Source organism: Halichoerus grypus, chromosome 6, assembly GCF_964656455.1.
Source record: "Halichoerus grypus chromosome 6, mHalGry1.hap1.1, whole genome shotgun sequence".
NCBI lineage: Eukaryota > Metazoa > Chordata > Mammalia > Carnivora > Phocidae > Halichoerus > Halichoerus grypus.
In genome coordinates this window covers 114,727,893-114,751,731 of record NC_135717.1, presented here as the reverse complement: position 1 = coordinate 114,751,731, position 23,839 = coordinate 114,727,893, and the positions used below count along the sequence as shown (strand labels likewise).

The following is a 23,839-nucleotide window of genomic DNA, read 5'->3' as shown; positions in this document are numbered from 1 at the left end:
TAGCATCCCATGTGTTCTGAGCATCAAAGGTATCTGTTCTTTGTTATTTCCTTTTTCAAATAATGAGCCCATTTTGCTGTCAGTATTTTTACAAGTTTTTCTTCATTTCAACTTTTCCTTTTCTAAGTGTTGTTCTGTTCATGGTCTAGGTGCTGATAAATTTGTGTTTGTGTTTTTCTATGTTTTGTTTGAAGTTTTTGTTCCTTGAAGGATTGAGTTAATTATACTCTTCAGTTCATGATACACCATCATTGTCCCTGCAAAGAAAAGCCCTCTTGTTTAAGTCTTTATTTCTTTATTCCATCGTTACACTCTATCTCCACTCCCATCCCCACCCCCAACAATAAGCAATTTTCTAATGTGTTTAAATGTGTTCTTAGAAAATAGTTATTATTCAATAGGCATATATTTTTAAATGTACTCCAAAGCTACTGATTTATATGTCTCATTCTGTGTCTTATGTTTTTCACTAAGCACTGTTTTTCATCTCTATCCATCTTGCCAGATGCTAACATTTAATCTGTTACTTCATGCTGATGCCTAGTACTCCATGGTGTGCATTCCCCCTGTTGTACTCATCCACTCCTCCAGTGATGAGCACCCAGGCTGCCCATGCCACTACAAATAACCCTGCAGTGAACATCCTCATATTAGTCCCCTTCTGAACTTGTAAAGAATTTGTTTTATATTACTTAAGAAAGGGATTGCTGGGCTTTAGGGTATGAATCTATTTAATGTGTCCAAGTAATGCCAGCTTGCTTTCCAGACGTGGTAAAACCAGTCTTGCAGCAGATTTCCACATCGCTGACATCTGTAATTATCTAGATTTCTAGTTTTTGCTGGTTTGATAGGTATAAACTAATATCTTATTGTTGGTTCAATTTGCATTTGATTACTAATGGTTTTGATCAGATTTCCATATGCATATTAGCTTTTACCTATTCTTTAAATCCTGTTGATATCTTTTGCACCTTTTTTTTTCTCTTGGGTTGCTTTTTCCTGTTCATTTGCAGGAGGTCCATGTATATTCTAGGATATTACATCCTTGTCAGTTTTAGATAGAGCAAATATTTTCTTCATTCTGCCATCTCCCTATTAGCTTTGTCCATGGTGCCCTTTGTAGAACATAAATCTTTGTTTTGTTATCAAATCCCCCAGTTTTTGCCTTGTTTGTACTCTTGAAGGTACTGAAATATACGGACTACTCTCTTAGTTATGCTTGCTCTCTGCCTGACATCTCTAAATCTGAGTTCAGTTGCAAGGTCCCTGTGTTCATTCCATCCAGTCCTCTTCATTAGACTCCAAAGTAATTGCACTGACTAAATTTCATTCTTAAGAGAACCCCATCTTCCTTGAGCCCTTTCCCCCTATAGAGTTACAGGCTATGAAAATCATATCTTTCAATTATTTGAAGTCAGGCTTCCAGTAGCACTGGACTGCATCTCACCTGACCTCCTTGGCTGTCAGGAAGAACCAAAATGGCATTGTTACTTTCTTTCAAGATCTTCCTCACCCTCATTTTGCTAATCAATTCCCTCTTGGTGGGTCAGAGTTAGATCCAGAATCATCATCTTTGCTCTGCCATCTTCCTTCTGAAGGATTATGTTATATTAAATCAACTTTCCCTCACTTCTGGAACTTCTTTGTGCCAGTTTCATGATTTGTTCCTGGAATCTATAATCCAGTTATCTGTTTGGGCAGACTCTGGCACATTTTTACAATGATGTCATTTCTTTTCCTCTCCTTTATCTTCACCTAAATAATTCCTTTCCTGTTTCCATTCTCAAGGGTATAAAATCCCATATAAGAGTATCTTCATGATGTAAAGTGCTACTCTGACTTTCCTTTTATCATTTTCTTTTGTTTTTATTTTATTCCTACTGCTTACTTTCTTTTGTCTCCTTCCTTCCTTCCTCTGTCCCTACACTTTTTCTTCATCCTTTCCTTTCTGAATTTTATAAATGCTGAGAGTAGGGGCTTATAAATACCGACTTTCTGTAGATCACAGCAGAGAAGCTTTTTCTGTCCCCACAGACATGCAGTGTGTATCACATGACTGCCAATTCCTTTCCAGTTGCACATCAGAACCCAGTTTTGTTTATTTGGAACAATGTTCTACACCTTTTCTCACTGCCATGTCCCAGTCATGAGTCCATTCTACCAAGTTTCTTTGTATCTGTGAGAAATTATTTTCCTTGTTGTATTTGTGTATTACCTGTACTTTGTGCACCGGTGTAGAGGCCATAAGTATTTTTTTCCCAACCCCTTTCTACTTACTTTTTCCAGAGAATTGAGATGCCAGCTGGGCTACTGCTTTTCTTCCAATGTCATACTTGATGTCCTCTGTAGTATGAAATTTTGTGGGTTTTCTCAGCATTTCTTTTCTTTTACCTTGTCTTTCCCACCGCTTGGCCTTCAAGACGCGCACACCCACGCGCACACACACACACACACACACACACACCCCATTCCCATTTCAAAATTGAAGTACTCTTAATTCAGTTGACAATGCTCACAGAAAACAGATTTTCCTTTCAATCTTCTGAGAAGCACTCTGTCCCAATTCAAGAACACATCATTTCCTTATCATTAGACTGTGAGCAACTTAAGGGCAGAGACCATGACTTCTTCGAGTCTGCTCCAGTGTCTACCACCTTCCATGATACACAGTAGGCAGTTGGTAAATACTTGCTGGCAGATTGACTCAGTCATGGTTCCCTTCTTGGATGTCTTTTTCCATCATGCTTATAAGAATTATTCACCTGCTCTAAAAGGAATGTTAACTTGCCCTTTTTATTCTTGAAGCTGAGCCGCCATAAGCTTCCCTTAGTATGTTATAACCACTTACAACAAAGTAAGGTGCAGTACCATTTAATGGGGGGGAAAAAACAATACTGATTTATATAATTTAGACAAACAGGATTCTGGTCCTCATACTATCATTAACTATACAACATTGGGCATGTCATCTCATCTGTTTCTTAATTATATGCAGTGACATCATATATATTCATTCTAGGAGACTATGCCTTTTTATAAAGTACTTAGGGGAGATATAAGGTAAATTCCCCCCCCACTGAGGAGACTAAATGGGAAAGAAACTATTCTCAAAATAAGAGAAAGAATTTGCTTGTTACTCCAGAGCAGGCCGGAGGAGGAAGAGAGTAAAGGCCAGATAGGGTGGAGGAGCCTGTGAAAGACATAAATTCCTCAATGGGAACTTTCCTTGTGATCATTCCTCCCTCTATTTTTTTTTTATTCAAATCTACAGTAAAAATTTTTAAATGCCTAGTAAGGTTGTATTTGTTATTGAAACCAGTAAAAGGGCTGTTTTATGTGTCCCAGGGCTGATAAGAAGTCAAACTGAGGCAGCTTGCATGGACTCAGGGGTGTGGATGCAGAAAGAAGCAAAAGCACAATAAACTATAAGATATTATAGAAATTGTATGGAATGCTGTGGAATTCTCAGAATTTGGCATTGGAATTTGGGCCAAATTTAATCAGATACTCTAAGAGACAAAGTAGTCTCTTCAGACATCTGACTTATATATAAAAAGCCTATATGATCATCACTAAGATTTCTTTCAGCAGTAACATTTTTGAAGATTCTAAGATATGGGAACATATTTTTTTTATTCCCAGCTCTAAAATCCTATAGTTTTTCATTTATATATGTAAGGCTCAAACATTTATTTCCTGCCTATTATGAGAAAGTTTCCATTTCTACTGATTTCATCAATTCCAAACATACTCCCTCCCCTGCCTCCCCATTTTAGCATTTCTGAAATGGGATGTGTCTTATAATCAGTAATCAATGTCAGCTTACAATTACTGTTGGCCAAACAGCAGTCATGACAAAGTTGTCACTCCCTACACATGCCTGGGCCTAGTTGTTATTCTAGGTAGTATGACTGGAAATCTACAATCCCTTGATGTTTTCATTAATTAACCATTCAAGGCCCATTCGAAGGAATATTAGCCCTGGTTGTTGTCTGAACATATTCCTTGAATGCTTCTGACAAGATCAAAAAAGTCCCAGCTTTAAAACTTGCAGAATAGGTTTGTGGCCTGGAAGAAATTGCCAAAGACAATAGTGAAGCTCTTTTTTTTAAGAAATGCTGCTTCACTAACACTCAAAATGACCTAGAGAATATAAATGTTTGGAAAAATACAGACATCAGCAACTGTGAGTCAAAAGTGATTCATAAGTGTCAGACTCAATATGAAGAAATTATAAGAATACCATAATGACTTTCAATTATATTTGTGTGCATTGTAGTGATACAAAAAAGTTCTATTTCTAAATAAGTCTAAATCAGCTCTTTAAACAGAATGAAAATTTAAAATAAAAGTGATGAAGTTTAATTGGCATTGGAATTTGGGCCAATTCTTTCTTAATGGTATCTAAAATTAGGGCACCTGGGTGGCTCAGTTGGTTAGGTGACTGCCTTCGCCTCAGGTCATGATCCTGGAGTCCTGGGATCGAGTCCCACATCGGGCTCCCTGCTCAGCGGGGAGTCTGCTTCTCCCTCTGACCCTCCCCCCTCTCATGCTCTCTCTCTCTATCTCATTCTCTCTCTCAAATAAATAAATAAAAAATCTTAAAAAATAAAATAAAATAAAATAAAATTACATGTCACACAATTGGTGGTGCCTTAAAGTCAATAAAATAAGGTAAATACTTAAGAGACTATAAAAATGAGAAAGAAGTTCCAGTCCTCAAGATACTCATAATCTGGAAGAGAGAATAACAAGCACATAAATAATAGAAGTAAGTAAAAATATAATAATTGTCCCCAAAAGAAGTACCAACAAAAAGATTTGGATATTTAAAGGAGGAAGAGATCACATTAGGAAAGGCTCCACGAAAGAAGTAGCATTTGAGAAGGGCCTCAAAGAACTGGTAGGATTCCAACTGGCAGAAACAGAATAGAGCAGGAAGAGTGAAGAGAATGAGCAAAGAATCAGATGTGGGAAGGTGGGCATTTCTGGGGAATGGTCAATAACTTATTTTGACTATAGGGTTTGTTAACCTTTGTGTTTTATAGATCCCTTTAAGAATTGGATGAAAGCAATGAACCCAATTCCTAGAAGTAAAAGCACAAATTCATAATCAAAAAGTTTTGCATACTATTTCTGGGGACTTCCAACATTTGCAGGTAGCATAAGAGAGAGAGAAGAGGGAAAAGCAGTCTTCCCAGATGCCCCGTGAGAAGCTGGTGCAGGTGACCAAGGCTGCAGAAATCCCTTTTCTGGAGGAGAGATTTACATCTGACTGAACTGGGGAAGAATGACTAAGAGAAATGGAGTCAAGGGCCAGGAGGGACTCATCCAGTCTACTGGTCCAGAGATTTAAAAGAACTGGGATACCCTTGGGAATCATTTCTAGCTGACTGGATGACATAGGCTTCCAAAGATGGAATGGTTGGCTAGAAAATGTACCTGGGAAATAAATGTATGGGTAAAAAAAAGTATGCCAGGGTCTTACCCAAGAGAACTTTGACTCCCTACAACCACTGGATTTTCTACTTAATTCAGGAAGTAATAGGGACATGATGCAGATTTCTGAGGAGAATGAGTGTTCAGAGCTGTGGTTTAGAGACTAATCTTAAGGATTACAAGTGTGTGAGAGGCCGGGGCCGTCAGGAGTTTATTGCAGTTGGTTTTTATATTGTTCAAATACATTTTTTTATTCTGTTTCCCCCGCCATCCACTATTTGGCAAAGAGCCAGGCCTTTAGTATGCAGTTGGTAGCACTTGCTGAACTGAGCCATGAATTCACCGAGGGTCCCCTTGTACTGTCCCTATTCCTCGCCAGGTGGCACCATGACAGCGCCATTTACAGAGCCGACTTCCTTCTAGACGCACGGTGCTTCCAAGCAGAAAGGCTGTGTTTCTGTGAGGGAATCCACCTTCTGGGGACAATGTAGAAGTTGGGGGACATGGTAGTTGGGATAAAAGATTCAAGATTACTCCTTTTATTCTTCTATATCATTTCTTACCGTCGCAGAGTATCTTGGCTGAATTTCTATCCCTAGGCATGTTCACGTGGAAAGATGCCTAGGAAAACCTGCCTTTTCAAAGATGCAAGCAGTTTTCCATCTTGCCAGAAGTATAAAATTACATGTATTGGGGGAAGAACTGTTCCTTAGTTCTGGGAAAACTTCTAGGTGAGACATTTCATTACACATATCAAGGAGAGACCATAGTCTTTGGTGACACTGAGGCCACATAAAAGTGCATATTTATGTTAGAGGCCATTTTGCATCTCTTATAAAAATAATTATTTCTCTAGAACAGATTTTACTTGTACCAAGCTAAAATTGTAGCTTATTTCTATGAAGTTGTATGTCTTTTCATTTTGAGATTAAGAGCTAACCCTGAGAGCTTTCCCTTAGACTGATGAAAGACAGAAGTGCCAGAAATGGAAAGAATTATGATGAGTTACACACAGCATTGTGTTAGGCCCAGACAGAAAGTGCAGTGCAGTGCAAAACTTTTGGAGGGCGAGGTGCATCTCCTCACCTGTATTCATCAGCAGTGCTCTGGCAAATTCCCAAGTACGAGAAGACTTGGAAATAATGGGAGACAGGATTCTTAGCACAGATGTTGATATAATTTGAATTTATTGAATAGGTGGTGAATAATAAAATAGGTGGTGGGGCGCCTGGGTGGCTCAGTCGTTAAGCGTCTGCCTTCGGCTCAGGTCATGATCCCAGGGTCCTGGGATCGAGTCCCACATCGGGCTCCCTGCTCGGCGGGAAGCCTGCTTCTCCCTCTCCCACTCACCCGGCTTGTGTTCCTGCTCTCGCTATCTCTCTCTCTCTGTCAAATAAATAAATAAAATCTTAAAAAAAAAAAAAAAAAGAGAAAAAAATAGGTGGTGAATAAACCAGATTGATGTGAAGATTTCACTTCACTGTAGGAAATGCTCTGGAGGCCCCAGGAGGCAGGAGTACCATACAGTGCTGGCTCAGCAGGGTCATCTCTTGCTTGGTATTCTTCAAGGTAAAAAGTCTCATTACTCTTTAGCTCAGTGATCCTTTTTTACTGAATTCTTACCTTTAAGAATTAAGGTGAAACAACAGATCTCTCTAGAGAATGTTCATACTTACACACTTTAGCATTTAATTTCAAGAGGCTTTGGCCCCCTGAAGTTCAATGATAACCCTGTCCATGAGTCCCAGGTTAGGTATCTCACCTGAAACTCACTCATCAGGAGCATCCCAAAGGAGAAATGCAAGGGAAGGACAGGGAAGAGGGAGAAATAAGGCGGTGGGAGACACCTGTGCTGGACCCCTAGGAGATGCTGGTGCAGGTAACTTTAAAGAGCTGAAGAATTGCTTTTTCTGGGGAGATTTTTATCTGGTCTTGGGAGGAGTAGCCAGAGAACTTCTGGGAGGTCCTGGGCTAAGGGACTTATGACACATTTAGGACAGTGGGCATAGGAAGGGGAACTGAAATGGAGCCAAAGGGTAAAGAGCTCAACCAGACCTTCTATAGAAGCTAAAGGGCTTAGCTGCCTTGGGATTCATGTCAGACTCTGCAGAAACGGAGCTATAGGGAACAGGAAAGAGGCACAAGAATGGAGCTATGTCGGGGAATATCTGGGAGCTTTGGCTTCTTCCTCTCAAGAAGCAGGTCCAGAAGGCCATCTTCTCAGTGCCGTTATTACATTATCATCCACTAGACTCTGATGAGGGCCACAGACCAAAACTTGAACTACAATTTCTTGTTCTCATTGAGAAGATGAAAAGGGACTAAAACTAAAATGTCATTTCCTTTTCAGGACTCTTAGACTCCTGACTGGGGAAATAAGGGACCCGAGGATCTAAATAATGGAGCAATTAGCACAGCGGTTCCAATTTAGGATTCTTTAAGTCAGAAGACCTGGGTTTAAGTCCTGGTTCTGCCAAGTACTAGCTGTGTGACCTTGAGAAAGTCTTGGCCTCTGTTTCTGGAACTGTTAAGTGAAAATAAAAATAGTGTTTATTTCTCACTGGAGATGAAATTGGACAGTGTCTGGCACATGGTAAGTGCTCAGTAAATGATAGCTATCATTGTTATTGGTGCTGAATGCTGGAACTATAACAAGAAACTATCTCCCAGCCTTTGGGGATACTTCCCCACAACTATGGTTTAGCTGCCCTCTCTAGGGCCCCAGCACACGTTCCCCAACCACTGTACACCCACAGCTTCCTTTGGTCATCCTCTACAGGGCTGGCCCCCAAGACCTTTCTGGCCCACAGCTGCATGACATTTATGATGAAAAGCCCCATGTCACCTTGGGAATTTCATCATCCCCCTTTATTTGACTATCCTGAAAGTTAAGAGTTCTTTAGATGGGGAAGGATTATATAAAAAGAGAGCTTCTAGAACCTTCTCTAGGTAGTTTTGTTTTCCCAGAGAAGCCAGTCACTACCATCACCACCCCCATCCCAAGAGAACTATAAAAAACTAACCTTTGCACAAGAGTTCCTACAGGTCTTAGATATCTTTATCCCCAACAACTTCTTGTCCCCATTTTACACATGCAAAATTAAGTCTCAAGCAGCAAGCCAGGTTTCAGTCATTCAGTGTTGGAACCGAGATTCAAACCCAGATCTGTGGTTCCAGTGCTCTTTCCACCTCTCCACAGCAACCAGCAGCAAGAACACAGGCACACAGACATACACTTATGCACACCACACGCACACACACACACACACACACAGCACTCCAGCTCATTCTTCTTCCCAAGGGCAGCCTTGGGAAATTCCATAGCCCAAGGGAGCAGACTAGAGCTGATGTCAGTCTAAGCTCCACAGGGAATACCTTACCGGCATTCTCCACTAGAGGCCTGAGGCAGTTATTGTGGTTTCTTTTGTGATGTGTCACTCTACTCCCAGAGATCCCGGGCAATCCCTCCAAACAATACCCACAATACCCCATCCCTAACCCTCCCATGGAACAGGTGTCATGCCTGCCATTCCAGGGCTCAGATCTGGAAGCCATCTCTCAGGGAGCAGGTGCTTCACTGAAAAGAAGTCACTTGTACATCCAGAGTTCTGCTACTAAAAACCCTAGTTAGTTTGGGATACTCAACACATACGCTCTCCTTCTTCCCCACCCCCACCCCCCCATCCAGCTTGAGTTCAAGGTCCGGGATGGAAGGGAAAGTAGGTAGAGTTGGCAATGCACGTCCGACCAGGGCAGGGTCAGTCAACTCCTTGGAACTGGAGGCAAGGAGAGAGGAAGGAAGGCATGGTCCCTGCAGTTCCCCCTAAGCCCTGGTCCGTGTAGTGGGCCCAGAAGCCCCACCCTGACATCCCCCTAGTACCAGTCAGCAAGGAGGGGAGATGACGCCTCTTTATTAAGGTTAACACCAAGGAAAGCATTGAGAAGGAATACACAGCGGAGGAGAAAGGGCACACAGAGTCACTACTTGAGGAGGTGGGAGGGAGGCACATCAGTTGGGAACCTCAGGACAGCCACATGCTCCATGCCCTGGTTGTGGGGGAAAGAGGAAAGGGGAGGGGAAAGCGCCATGATAGCCTGGGGCTCACAGAAGGGTCTGAAGCCCCCTGACCCTAACACCAGAGCCACAAGCCCTGCCCCTCAGGGCTCACACACTACTACACAAGTCGGCACACATAACACACACAAGACATTATGGAGGCAACACCGAGAGGCAGCGGGCAGGGACAAATTGACAGGAAAAGGAACTGAAGTTAAGCGGGTGTAGCCAGGAGAGAGACAGTTTTTGGCTGCGGCCCCCAAGAGTCCCTCAAACGTCCCCTAAATCTGGGCTGCTGCTGAGCACCCCCAAGTCTCTGCCTGTGTACTGGGCTCTTTGTTCTCTAAGCCCCAGTGAGTGGATAAAGCAATCCCAGATGAAGTCAGTGACAAGGCAGGATCCGCTCTGCATGCAAAAATCCTAGAGGTTGAGCTATTATGTCTTCATGCACATTCATAGCCAGCTCCTCCCAGCCCAGGGGCCCTTGGAACCCCATTCACCCAGATTCCTAGGGCTGCATCCCTCCTCAAGCTTCCTTTACCAATCAGCAGCCGCAGAGATCTGTGAGAGGGAGAGGCTTCTGCAGAGCACTGAATATCTTGGATTTCAGCAGAAGGGGAAATTTTCTGTTGCCAGAACAGAATACCCCCAATTCCTTAATTTCTAGGTAAATCGTTAGAGATTATTTGCCATAGTCCTAGATAAGTCCTTTTTCAGAATAGAAAAAGCAGAATTTTATTTACACAATTCAGGGGTTCTCCTGTTGGCTGGGGAGGGGGAATGGGCAGGGTAGGGGATGGATGGGAGTCCAGAGATGGGCGCTTCCTCTCCCGGAACCTCACCTTTCCGCAGTTTGCTAGGTCTCCCTTGGTTAGGCAGAAAGAATTCTTGATGCTCCCAAAGTCCTTCACCCTATAAATCCTTTCTCGAGGGAGTCTCTCTGCCTGACCCACAAGAGCAGCGGTCGGAGTGAAGCATGCTGCACCGCACCGTTCAGTCCCCTCGCGTCATGCACTCGGAAACCCAAAGCCAGCCCGGGAAAGTAGTGCCCCCTCGGAGTCCCCTCACAGAGAGGCCTCGCCCTCCAGCTGCAGCAGGGTAATGTCGGGCAGATCGAGGGGCTCCACAAGTGGCCCGTCCCCCCCAAGGAGACCAGCACAGGGGCTCTCGGGGCGCTCACAGTGACTAGTGGGTGTGGTGGAACTGGGCATCTCCTTCTCTTCTTCATCGTCGTCCTCATCCTCGTCCTCAGGATCGCGACCCAGCAAACCGCTGTCCCCGATCCCAGGCGAAGAGGTCTCCGGCTCCTGGGGGGCACCGGGGCAGCTCACCTTGCCGCCGACCACGCCCAGACCGCCCTGGCGGGGCGCCGTGGTCATAATCTGGCACATGGAGACGATGGCCCGCTGGTTGGCGCACACGTCGTCCGAGAGCACCTGGATGTGCGAGGCCTGCTCGTCCAGGGCCCCCCGCATGGCCCTCACGTCCTCAAACAAGGCCTGCAGCTGGGCCTTCAGGTGCTCCATCAGTTCCTTCATGCCGCCGTTGTACTCCCCGGAGATCACGTCCCCCACGGCCGGCACGGTGGACACCTCCAGAGGTGCCGGCATGTCGCCGCCGTCCTTGGTCATGATCTCCAGCGGACCGTCCTCCATTGAATGGCAGAAGCGGGCGGTGGCGGCTCTGGGTCCGGTCCAGCCCGGCCTCCGGCGTGGGGGGAGGACGGAGATGGGGGAGAGGTCCCCGGAGGGGCGGGGAGGAGCCGAGGGAAGAGGAGGCTCCCGAGAGGGGCCGGGAGCCGACGTGAGGAGACGAGTCCCGGGCGGAGGGCGCGGGCAGGATCGGGGGAGGCCGGGAAGAGCCGGCGGGACGAGGACCCGGCGAGAGTCCCAGGCCGGCGACTCTCCGGCTTGCCCCGGGGCGAAAGCGCCCAGACCTGCCTCGCCTCCTGAATTGCGCCCGTGTCAGCGCCGCCCTCCGGGCGCCACGAGCTGCAAGTGCCCGCGGGCTCTCTGGGTCACAGAAGCGCTCGCGGAGGGGCCCGGGTGGAGGCCGGCAGTGGGTACCGCTCGGGACTAACCCCGGCCATCAACGGGCAGCGCCCGCGAGTGTGGTTGGAGTGGCAGGGGCGGGTCTCCCAGCGGCGCCGCGGATGCTCCTGTTTCCAAGGCGTCGCACGGCACGTAAATGACGTGTGTCTCCATGGCAACCAGGAAGTGGCGAGGAAAAGGAAGGATGGTTGCGAAGCTGCAGTGGGGCTCTGGAGTCTGAACTAGCGGGTGGGGCAGGAGGGGAGGGGACGCTGCAGTGGCCTCAGCTGGGTGGAAAGAGCGTGTGGCTGCGATGCTTAATAGGGAAGCATGAGAGAGCAGTTTGCTGCATAAACCTCCAGGTCAGGGAGAGAGCGTCCCTCCTCCAGTCTGGCTGCTAGACCCTGAGCGCAACTGCCTTGGAAGGATTTTTCATCCACCCGCAATCCTTTCTCAGAGGATGGCGCTAGAGCCGGGTCTTGCTACTCTGCCCTCCAGCCGTCCGCAGGAAAGCAGAGAGGGTGGAGAGGCCGACGCTAATAATCCCAGACCTGAGCTGGGGCGCGCCCGGCCTCCGCGGTGCAGAGGGTGGGGAGGGCACTAAGAGGTTTCCGCCTTTCCCTTCAGCTTCTGCAGTAAATCAGCCCTCTCGCTGTAGATAGCACAGAAGCTAAGAAAGGATGGGATTCCCTTCCATATGAGATGAGACCCAACCGTTCCTACCCTGGGCACTGGGAGTTTTTCCATGATGATGAAGCAAAGTACTTACGTTTTGAGAACGAAAGCTCCATAAGGGCAGAGGTTTGTCTCCACGCCCTCAATCACGGAATCCCCAGCACCTAAAATAGTGCCTGGCACGTAGTAAGTAAATGCTCTATGTATTTATTGAATGACTACTTTAACAGGAACCACTATGACCCCATTCCCTCATCCAGAACTCTCCAGCCCACACACAGCTGATGTTAGGGGACCTGAATTCAATTTTGTTTCTGCCTTTTAATTCAGGGACCTTGGATGAATAATCTTCCTGATCTGTTAGGGAATTGGACTGGATAATCTATAATATTATTTCTTACCTGAATAACACTCTGCATCAGCTCACAGGGGAAAGGGTAAACTGTTAGCCATGTGTGGAAGGGATGGGTGGGGACAGTGTGTGTGTGAGGGTGGTTTCCCCTCCATAGGCCCAGTGTCCATGTACAGACACACTCTGAGTGCCTCAACCTTTGTGACAACTCCTTTCCCTATTTGAGGAGTGGAGTGGGAGAGGAGAGGAGGAAGAAAATTTGAATGTAATATATTTACAGATGACTTGAGATTGAGAAGCAAAAGCACCTGGGCAGCAGCATACTAACTAGTAATGACCCTAGTAAATTGGAGAAGCCAAGTGGTCAGAAACTAAAGATGAATTTCATACGTAGAAATAAATCTAAGGAGGGGAAACAAATTGTATCACTTCAAGATGGGGAAAGGCTAGGTATGGGTGAATGTTTTGTACACTAGTGGTTCCCCAATAGCCAACATGTTACCTTGGGATTTCCCTGGTTGCCTACTCTAGTAAGGAAGAGTGGGGCTGGCCCAGAGAAACTTTTCTAGCACTAAAGAACTGTTTGGTTTATGCCTATTTTACTATTATTAAAATAGAAATAAGTGGGGAAATAACCTAAACAGCAGAAAGTTTAACCTAAGGCATTGCTGATATAATAAAGTTTTGTGCAGCCATTAGAAATTTGGTTTCCCAAAATAAATATATGAACAAATTAAAAACCCTACAGTATGATATTTTCTAGAACAAATGATTCAGTCCTATTTGCTTGTTCATTCCTTTCTTCATTCCACAAGCTTGTGGCGCTCTCTCCTTGGTTATCACTCCTACCTCCACCCTGTTCCCCACAGGTTATTCTTAAAGCTTAGGAGAAGACAGAAATGCTTTTCTAAGCACAGCTGAAATGGGCTGGTATTTACAAAAAAACTTTACTAGAAAAATATAGGAAAACTAGAAACAGAGACAACACACGCGCTCAAACACACACACACACCGCTGAGCTCACAAAGCGTAAGTTTCTGATCATACTATAGCAAGCATGTTCTCAGGGCCTATGGGTCCAACCCTGCTGTTCATAACAGGAGAACTCTTCTATAGCCAGAAAAGACATGACTTTTGGGTTCTTTGCCTGGGTCTGTTACTTTACATTCTTGAGCAGCACTTCACATGGACGATTTCATCTTGCCAGTTTTCTCAGCCTTCAGGTGGGTCCCTGCCTTCTACCTATAAAGATGACCCTGTCCCTCATATGGGGCCTTCCATCTTAGTCTTACTCTTACATTAACCATCGTCCCCATACAGTAGGAGCTGGGTTATGTCATCATACAGGGCTTTTTGCCACTATTGTTGAGGATACCATGTATGTCAAGGCTTTCAGCATGAGATCACCTCCTGCCGCCCAGGGGCACTGGCATGAAGTCTGCTGAGAGTACAGGGAGTCTGAGCCTCGAGGGAAGGGAGATTACTGGAGAAGCACGAAAGAACATGGGAAACAGGTGCAGAGATCAAGGGGTGTGGCTGATCCAGTCAAGTTCCAGGTCAGACATTTGAGAACTAAGGGAGGTGGGAACTGGGGGGATAGACTAGTAGCAGGACTTGAAAACGTGAGGAGGAGACGATTGGTGCATCAGATTCAGAACCAGATCATTTTAGGAACTCTGTGTGAAAATGGAACTAGGAAAAATAGAAGGGTCTAGCCGCTGAAAAATAAGGGGGACAGATACAGAGAGGAAGGAAGCTTTAGTTGGCTGGCTGGGTTTCAGGGCTGGGACCTCTGGACACCAGTGCCCTAGGGTTTGTTTAAGGGATCCATTCCCAAGCAAAAGGGGGCTGAATGGGCACTCTGGCCATGTCATTAGAGTATTCACACATAGCATGTGTGCCATATAGCAAGAAAAAAATAACCTCTTCTGCTTCCTGCCTTTCTCTCATCCTCCGGGAACTACGCTAGCTGTTCTATTTCTTCATCCCAGTCTCCTGAGCCAATGGGGGGAAGAGACTCCATGGTACATAGATACAGGTCTCCATCAGGTACACCTAGTTCCAAACATCACATTCTCACTAGGATTGTGATTACGCCAGTTTATCTCCAGTCTGTCTTTTATAGAGCTAGTGTACTTTTTTTTTTTAAAGATTTTATTTATTTTTATTTGAGAGAGAGAGAATGAGAGAGAGCGAGTACATGAGAGGGGGGAGGGTCAGAGGGAGAAGCAGACTCCCCGCCGAGCAGGGAGCCCGATGCGGGACTCGATCCAGGGACTCCAGGATCATGACCTGAGCCGAAGGCAGTCGCTTAACCAACTGAGCCACCCAGGCGCCCAGAGCTAGTGTACTTTTTGAACTATAATTCCAACAGCCATGATGAAGATGCTCTCTTGACCCAAATCAAGAGTGATGATCAAAATCAAGGCAGAGCTGACTGCTATACTTAAGGTTCACGATCCCAGACAGTCCTCTCCAGATGTAAATTTTATGGCATAGAGTTGCCTTGGGGCCCATCTCAGCATGATATCACATTCAAAAGAAACACATCCAACAGCCAAAAAGAATTTAAAAGCACTTTAAATTTTTATTATAGTCTCTGGGGAAACTCTAAAGGAATTTGCATTCTCAGCACAGAGCAAAACATCTTAAACTTTTCTTCCCTCCTTCTCTACTCATCTCACACATCCTGACATAGCTGTAGCTCCCATTCCCTCTCCTTTCTCTGCAGACACCCCCAGACTTTCTCTCAAGCCTGCTTACTTCACCTCTTGGATGTATTCTTTTTCTCTTCTGTGAGAAGGAACTTCTTGTCCTTGTTTCAGCTCCTTTGATTTTGCCCTCCATTCTGCACAGGTACCCGGAGCATCAGCTGTCAATGACAGAGTCTCTTCCTAGAGGGCAAGAAAGACTGAGAATACTCATTCTTGTAGGTTTGGTCTGTCACACAGACTAAATATTCTCATCATGTGAGGGTGGTTTGTCTGGTATTCCAGACAAACTGTTTTGCTCATTTTCTCTACTCTTTTTTTTAAAGGTTTTATTTATTGATTTGAGAGAGAGAGAATGAGCAAGAGAGAGTGCACATGAGCAGGGGCAGAGGGAAAGGGAGAAGCAGATTCCCCTGCTGAGCAGGGAGCCCCATGCGGGGCTGGATCCCAGGACCCTGGGATCACACCTTAGGTGAAGGCAGAAGCTCAACGACTGAGCCACCCAGGCGCCCCTCATTTCCTCTACTCTTACACAGAGAAATGGACTTGGTAGTTTGCAAGGACCCCGAACCATTATGAGACTTTGGCTGGAGAGGGTGTCCAAATGTCCCCAGTCTCAAGAGCTCTATTGTCATAGACATGGCCATGAGGTGAGCCACACACACACACACACACACACACACACACCCCGTCACCTAAGCCTCAGCAAGACTTTCAGTTGCTTGCTCTCTGCCCTCAAACTATTTTTAGGAGTCTTAAAAAGGCCACCCCCCCCCCCACACACACATTTCTTTCTCTTCCATATTAACTTTATTCAAAGCAAGAATTCCTGGGGCTCCTGGGTGGCTCAGATGGTTAAGCGTCTGCCTTCGGCTCAGGTCATGATCCCAGGTCCTGGGATCGAGCCCCGCATCGGGCTCCCTGCTCAGCAGGGAGCCTGCTTCTCCCCCTCCCTCTGCTTCTCCCCCTGCTCATGTTCTCTCTCTCTCTGTATCTCTGTGTCTCGAATGAATAAATAAAAAAATCTTTAAAAAAAGCAAGAATTCCTTCTTATGCAGTCTGAATTTCCACTGAAAATCACCTGTCATTCCAATTAAACCTGTTGTGCTGGTGTTCACCCTATCTCCCCTTTCTGCATTACAGCTGCTTTTGTGTCAACACTTGCAGAGACCTTTTCCCCCCTCACTGTACATTCAGTCATTTATCCTGTGCCACTCTGACAGGACTAGTTCCAGTCCAAGGGTTCTGGGTAGTTGGCCACAGACTGCCATTTGGAGCTCTGGAGCCAAACATGATGCCTGATACAGGGCTTCATGTACCTTCCATCTTTCTATATATTTTCTGCCCCCAGAAAGCTGCCAGTAGCTCAGGGACTGCCCACAATTTCACATGATTAGAACACTGACGTTCCTGGTGTTTAATTGTAATGAGTATGTGGAGACCTACATCCCCTCTGCTTCACACTTGTGGACTTTTTTAGTGTTTGGGGGGAAATTCTCTTCATTGGAAACAGTGATTATGGAGAAAGGTTCTTTAGAGATGGAGCATGGAGGTGATGCTGGGGTATAATTTGAATCAAAGGTCTAATGGAAGAAAGGAAATAATCAACAGAGATGTGAGAGAGAAAGAAAGGCTAGAAAGAAGCATAGTACAGAGGATAGACAGCAACATCATTCCCTGATCCACTGTGAGGGCAAGAGGTGGATGATGGATTTAAGTCAGATTTTTTAAGGGCTTCTTTTTTTTTTTTTTCATGTTTCATGTTTTTACTTAAATTCTAGTTAGTTAACATATAGGGTATTATTGGTTTTAGGAGTAGAATTTAGTGATTCATCACTTATGTGTAACACCCAGTGCTCATCACAAGTGTCTTCCTTAATCTCCATCACCCATTTAGCCTACCCCCCCCCACCCCTCCAGCAACCCTCAGTTTGTTCTCTATAGATAAGTGTCTCTTATGGTTTGCATCCCTCTCTTTTTTTTCCTTCCCCTATGTTCATCTTGTTCTGTTTCTTAAATTCCACATATGAGTGAAATCATATGGTATTTGTCTTTCTCTGACTTATTTTGCTTAGCATAATACACTCTAGCTCCATCCATGTTGTTGCAAATGGCAAGATTACATTCTTTTTGATGGCTAGTATTCCATTGTATATATAGACCACATCATCTTTATCCTTTCTTCAGTCAATGGACATTTGGACTCTTTCCATGAATTGGCTATTGTTGATAATGCTGCTATAAACATCAGGGTGCATGTGCCCCTTCAAATCAGTATTTTTGTATCCTTTGAGTAAATACCTAATAGTGCAATTGCTGGGTCCTAGGGTAATTCTGTTTTTTATGTTTTAAGGAGCCTCCATACTGTTTTCCAGAGTGGCTGCACCATTTTGCATTCCCCCCAACAGTGTAAGAGGATACCCCTTTCTCCACATCCTCACCAACATCTGTTGTTTCCTGTGATAGGTGTGAGGTTGTATCTCATTGTGGTTTTGATTTGTATTTCTCTTCTCATGTGTCTGGTAGTCATCTGTATGTCTTCTTTGGAAAAATGTCTATTCATGTCTTCTGCCCATTTCTTAACTGGATTATTTATTTTGGGTGTGTTGAGTTTGAGAAGTTCTTTATAGATTTTGGACACTGACCCTTTATCAGATATGTTATTTGCAAATATCTTCTCCCATTCTGTAGGTTGCCTTTTGGTTTTTTTGATTGTTTCCTTTGCTGTGCAGAAGCTTTTATCTTGAAGAGGAGTCCCAATAGTTCATTTTTGCTTTTGTTTCCTTTGCCTCCTGTCTAGTAAGAAGTTGCTACAGCCAAGATCGAAGAGGTTGCTACCTGTGTTCTCCTCTAGGATTTTGATGGTTTCCTTTCTCACATTTAGATCTTTCATCCATTTTGAATTTATTTTTGTGTATGGTGTAAGAAAGTGGTCCAGTTTCATTCTTCTGCATGTTGCTGTCCAGTTTTCTCAACACCATTTGTTGAAGAGACTGTCTTTTTCCCAGGATATTCTTTCCTGCTTTGTTGAAGATTATTTGACCATATAGCTGTGGGCCCATTTCTGGGTTTTGTATTCTGTTCCATTATCTATGTGTCTGTTTTTGTGCCAGTACCATACTGTCTTGATGACTACAGCTTTGTAATATACCTTGAAGTCCAGAATTGTGATGTCTCCAGCTTTGCTTTTTCAAGATTGCTTTGGCTATTTGGGATCTTTTGTGGTTCCATACAAATTTTAGGATTGTTTGTTCTAGCTCTGTGAAAAAATGCTGGTGGTATTTTGATAGGGATTGCATTACATATGTAGATTCTATGAGGCTAGCATTACCTTGATTCCAAAACCAGATACCACTAAAGGAGGGAATTACAGGCCAATATCCCTGATGAACATGGGTACAAAAATTCTCAACAAGATTCTAGCAAATCGAATCCAATTGTACATTAAAAGAATTATTCACCGCGATCAAGTGTGATTTATTCCTGGGCTACAAGGGTGGTTCAATATTTGCAAATCAATCAACATGATACTGTACATTAATAAAAGGATAAGAACCATATGATCCTCTCAACAGATGCGAGAAAAAGCATTTGACAAAGTACAGCATCCATTTTTTATAAAAACCCTCAACAAATTAAGGATAGAGGGAACATACCTCAACATCATAAAGGCCATGTATGAAAGACCCACAGCTAATATCATCCTCATTGGAGAAAAACTGAGAGCTTTTCCTCCATGGTCAGGAACAAGACAGGGATGCCCACTGTCATGACTATTACTTAACATAGTACTGGAAGTCCTAGCTTCAGCAATCATATAACAAAAAGAAATAAAAGGCATCCAAATTGGCAAGGCAGAAGTCAAACTTCCACTATTTGCAGACAACATGATACTCTGTGTAGAAAACCGAAAAGACTCCACCAAAAAATTGCTAGAACTGATACATGAATTCAGTAAAGTTGCAGGATACAAAATCAATGTACAGAAAACAGTTGCATTTCTATATACCAATAATGAAGCAGCAGAAAGAGAAATCAAGGAATCGATCCCATTTACAATTGCACCAAAAACCATAAGATACCTGGGAATAAACCTAACCAAATAGGTGAAAGATCTGTACTCTGAAAACTATAAAACACTGATGAAAAGAATTGAAGATGACACAAAGAAATGGAAAAACATTCCATGCTCATGGATTGGAAGAACAAATGTTGTTAAAATGTCATACTACCTAAAGGGCTTCTTGAGAGTGATAGATATCTGAGATGAAGGAGCCTCAATTGCTTGGAGGACTTGAAAACTGGGAGAGTCTTACCTGTCTGATTTTAGCTCGGAAAGAAATAGATATTGGAAGGGAACATATACTTGAGACTAGCTCTGTGATATTTTGGCACCATACTATCCACGTTTTAACCACAAACCCAAAGTTAAAAGAGCCCTGAAGTGACTGTTTTTCAAAATAGGAAGATTGCCGAAATGCACACAGATATTTCTCTAATCCATTTCCTCCTCCCCATTTCTATAAGCAACACCATACTGCAGACCCTTGCTATCTCATGCCCAGAGGATTGTAACAGCTCTTTTCTCTCAGCCTTGCCTCTGCCCCTTCCCTTCTCTCTACTCCCTGTGCATCCTTCTCCCTGGCAGTAGTTAGAGGAATCTACCTAAAATTCAGATTTGAGCCTTTTCACAGCCCAGCTTAAATGTTCCAAAGGCTTCCACTGCTTCCAGCCTCATTTTTCCCCACCACTTTCTGCTCCACTGTTTACCTCCCAGATGCACAAATCTGCTTGTAGTTCCCATGCCCCCAGCACACTTTCGTGCCACACCCTACCTTTATTCACACTGTCCTCTATGTTTAACACCTTTCTTGTCTTTTTTTCCCTTTATTTTTGGACCCTTATCAGTTATGAAATATAACACAAATACATACAAGTAAATAAACATACATTTATAATTGAGAAAAGCAATAGATCACTATCTAGGAAACAGAAACAGATACTGCAATCATCTTCACTCCCCTCCCCAAAGTCCCCCACTGCCACGCTGGAGTCAAACTCTCTCCTTCCTATGGGTACCCACTATCTTGATTGTCATGATAATAATTTTTCACTTTTCTATATAGTTTATCACGCATTTACACATCCCTACACAATATAGTGTGATTTTGCCTGTTTTTGAATATTATATGGATGGAATCACAAGGACTTTATTCTCTTGAACTTTACATGAATGGAATCACAATTTATCTTTAGTGTTTTATGTCCTGCTTATTTTTCACAACATGAAATTTGTAAATGTCATCAATGTTTTTGGGGTACCTGTGCTTCATTCATTTTCATTGTTATACTGTATTCCATTATATGAACATACTGCAATGCATAAATATCTGTATTTACAGTTGCATTCTACATTTGTTTTCAAATGTAGGCTATTACTAGCAATACTACTATGAATATTCTAGCACATGTCTCATGGTACACATAAGAAGCTTTTCCAAAGTAGAATTTTTCTAAAGTTTATACATATGGATGGACTTGCTGATCATAGGGTATGCTTATCTTCAGCTCTACTAGAAAATATCAAATTGCTTTCAAAAGTGGTTGTAATAATTTATACTCCACCAACATGCCAAAAGTTCTCATTACTCCATATTCTCTCCCAACACTTGGTATGTCAGACTTCTAATTATTACCTTCTCTCTGATATAATCCCAAGTGCCTAGAACAGTGCCTGGCTCATAGTAAGCATGCATTAAATATTTGTTGAATAAATTCATATTTCTTAATTTCCAAATATGAGAATTTTCGGATTGTCATTTTGTTATTGATTAATAGCTTAAATTCATTGTAGTTGAAGAATACCTCCTGTTCAATATCAACTTTTCAAAATTTGTTGAAATTTGCCTAATAGACAAGTTTTTATTTATAATCATTACATATATATATAATGAAAGAATATGTTTTGCATTTGTTGGATGCCAGGTTTAGATATATCCATTAGTACAAATTTTTAAACAAATTTATAAGCTGTTTATAAAAATTTTCTATATCAGTGATTTTTCTGCTTATATTACAAGTTACTAACAAGGGGTTATTATAATCTTCTACTATATTTGTGAATTTGTCCTCATAAATTTTTCTTTATATATTCTGATGCTGTAAGTGTAATCTAAATTTTTTAATTGTCATAACTTCTAGTGAATTGAATCGTCTTTATTATTAGGTGGTTTTCTTCTTCACTACTTATGCTTTGTCTTAAATTTTGACCGACATTAATATAGCTGCACCTGCTTTCTTTTGAATAGGGTGCATGATGTATCCCTTTCCATTCATCTACTTTCAGCCTGTTTCCTTAAGTTTTAATATATTTCTGGTAGATAGCATATAAGTAGATTTTTGTTTGTTTTGCTTTTTGTCCATTTTGGCAGCCTTTGTCTTTTATCTGGAGCATTTAGTCTAATTACATTTAATATCAATAAAATTAATATTTGGATTTAAACTATATATAGGGCCAGATAATAAATCTTCTAGGCTTTGCAAACCATAAAAGCCTTTTAGGCTGTTGCAACTACTCAACTCTGCCAATGGAGCACAAAGCAGCCCTAGCAAATATGTAAATGAGTGTGTAGGGCTGTGTTCCAACTAAACTTTATTTACAGAAACAAGCGGTGGGCCAGATTTGTCCAGTGGGCCATAGTTTACCAATCCTTGCTCTATGTGTAATATGTCTTTTTTACCCGGCCACTTTTAGAAATGTTTTCTTTACCCTTGGTTTTTAGCAGTTTGATTAGGATGTGCCTTGGCATGTTTTCTTTAAGTTTATTCTGCCTAGATTTCATGACTTTCAAATTTGGAAATTTTTTAGCCATCACTTTTTATTTGAATATATTTTTAGTCCCCAACTCCTGAAACTTCAGTTGCATGTGTATTAAGCTGCTTGATATATTTCGCAGATCACTTTTGTCCTGATCCTTTCTTTTTCAGTCTTTTTTCTCTCTGTACTTCATTTTAAATAGTTCCTATTTCTAGGTTTCCAAGTTCTCTAACCTTTTCTTCTATAGTCTATAATTTGCTATATCTCCTCCTGCGAAAATTAAAAAATTTTTTAAATTTGAAAATCATGATTTTGTTCAATTTTAAACTTTAAAATTTGTGCCACATAATCAAGATATTACTTGGCTCACAATAATATTTTACATATTTAAATTCAATAAGTCACAGAATAAAACTATTTACTTAAACAATATCATTCTCTTTTAATAGAAGTGACTTTATATAAGAGGTTTGACTTCAAACTGTCTTACTATTCCACTCTTTGGCCTCTATTGTCCAGAGACAGGCACATTTAAACTCATTTCTTTTTTTTTTTTTTTAAGATTTTATTTGAGAGAGAGAGAGAGAGAGATAAAGCAGGAGTGGGGGGAGGGGCAGAGGGAGGAGAGGGAGAAGCAGACTCCCCACTGAGCAGGGAGCCCAGGGCTGAATCCCAGGACCCTGAGATCATGACCTGAGGCAAAGTCAGACGCTTAACGGACTGAGTCACCCAGGCGCCCCTCAACTCATTTCTTTAATGAATATTTTGCAACAAGTTCCTGAAGTTTTCCATTTCTTTCACACTTGTAGAAATTCTTCCAACTGTAATAAACAATGATACTATTTCTTGTCTGGTTAGATGGAATTCATAAGTGGGCCCACTTTCTGCTATGTTTGCTATCAATTTCTCTGAAGAAAAGGCCTTCGAAGCAGGGCCCAAACCCTGACTCTGAATATTTTCCCACAGTTGACATTTAAACCAACAAATACAATCCATAATTTTTGAAACAGTTCTATAATGCAACCTAAAGTCTGCCTTTAGTTAGCTTGCTCCTTTTTCTATTCCAAACAAAAATAATAATTCTTATAAAAATGCAAGAGAAATTATGTAACTTTATGAAGTATTTCCAAGAGTAACTTTGTCTTCTGAATCTTAAACTTCATTTCCACTAAACAGTTGAAAATTTGGGTGCTCAGAGAATGGTAGCACTTTAGATAAAGGCCTTAATTCTTTTAAGTAGAGAAAGTACAAGTTCTTGAAAATCCCATCAAACACACTGTGAAATTCTATAATGGGCATCCTCATTTCTTTTCCAAACAGGTATACTGTGAGGGCTATCTTGCACTGAGAGGCACATTAATGCTTGCAGGCAGTCTGGAGAGTAGTTTTGTACATGGAGACCATCTGTGAAAAATGTTCTCTTCACATGTCCCTCGAACAGAAGCTAAAATATTTAAAGGTTTTAAATTGTGACTTGAAACAGTTGTCTTCATAGATGATGATATCCCCTATCTTCCAAGCATCTGGTCCCTTATAACTGTGTAATGTTCAGAATTAAGGACAATTTACATATTCAGTATCAGGATATTAAATGTCATCAGCTTCACAGAAGTGTTCTGGGGAATCATCAGCCTCAGGCACCGAAGAATGGTCTTCTGATTCCTCATTTAAAGATTCATCCATAGCTCTACGTCATTCAGCTTGTTCATATTCTTCAGTGAGATTAGTGCCTTCTTCAAAATACCTATAGCTTGCAGA

At 42.6% G+C, this 23,839-nt stretch overlaps 1 protein-coding gene and 1 pseudogene across 1 annotated transcript; both read right to left on the bottom strand.

Annotated features, from left to right (window-relative positions):
- Positions 1 to 9,330: 9,330 nt before the first annotated feature.
- On the bottom strand, positions 9,331 to 11,670 carry CCDC184 (coiled-coil domain containing 184). The gene has a single exon (XM_036099318.2). It carries the CDS (start codon positions 11,149 to 11,151, stop codon positions 10,561 to 10,563), a length of 591 nt encoding a protein of 196 aa, XP_035955211.1. The 5' UTR covers positions 11,152 to 11,670; the 3' UTR covers positions 9,331 to 10,560.
- An 11,155-nt stretch (positions 11,671 to 22,825) lies between these two features.
- On the bottom strand, positions 22,826 to 23,839 carry LOC118540235 (ERO1-like protein alpha; annotated as a pseudogene).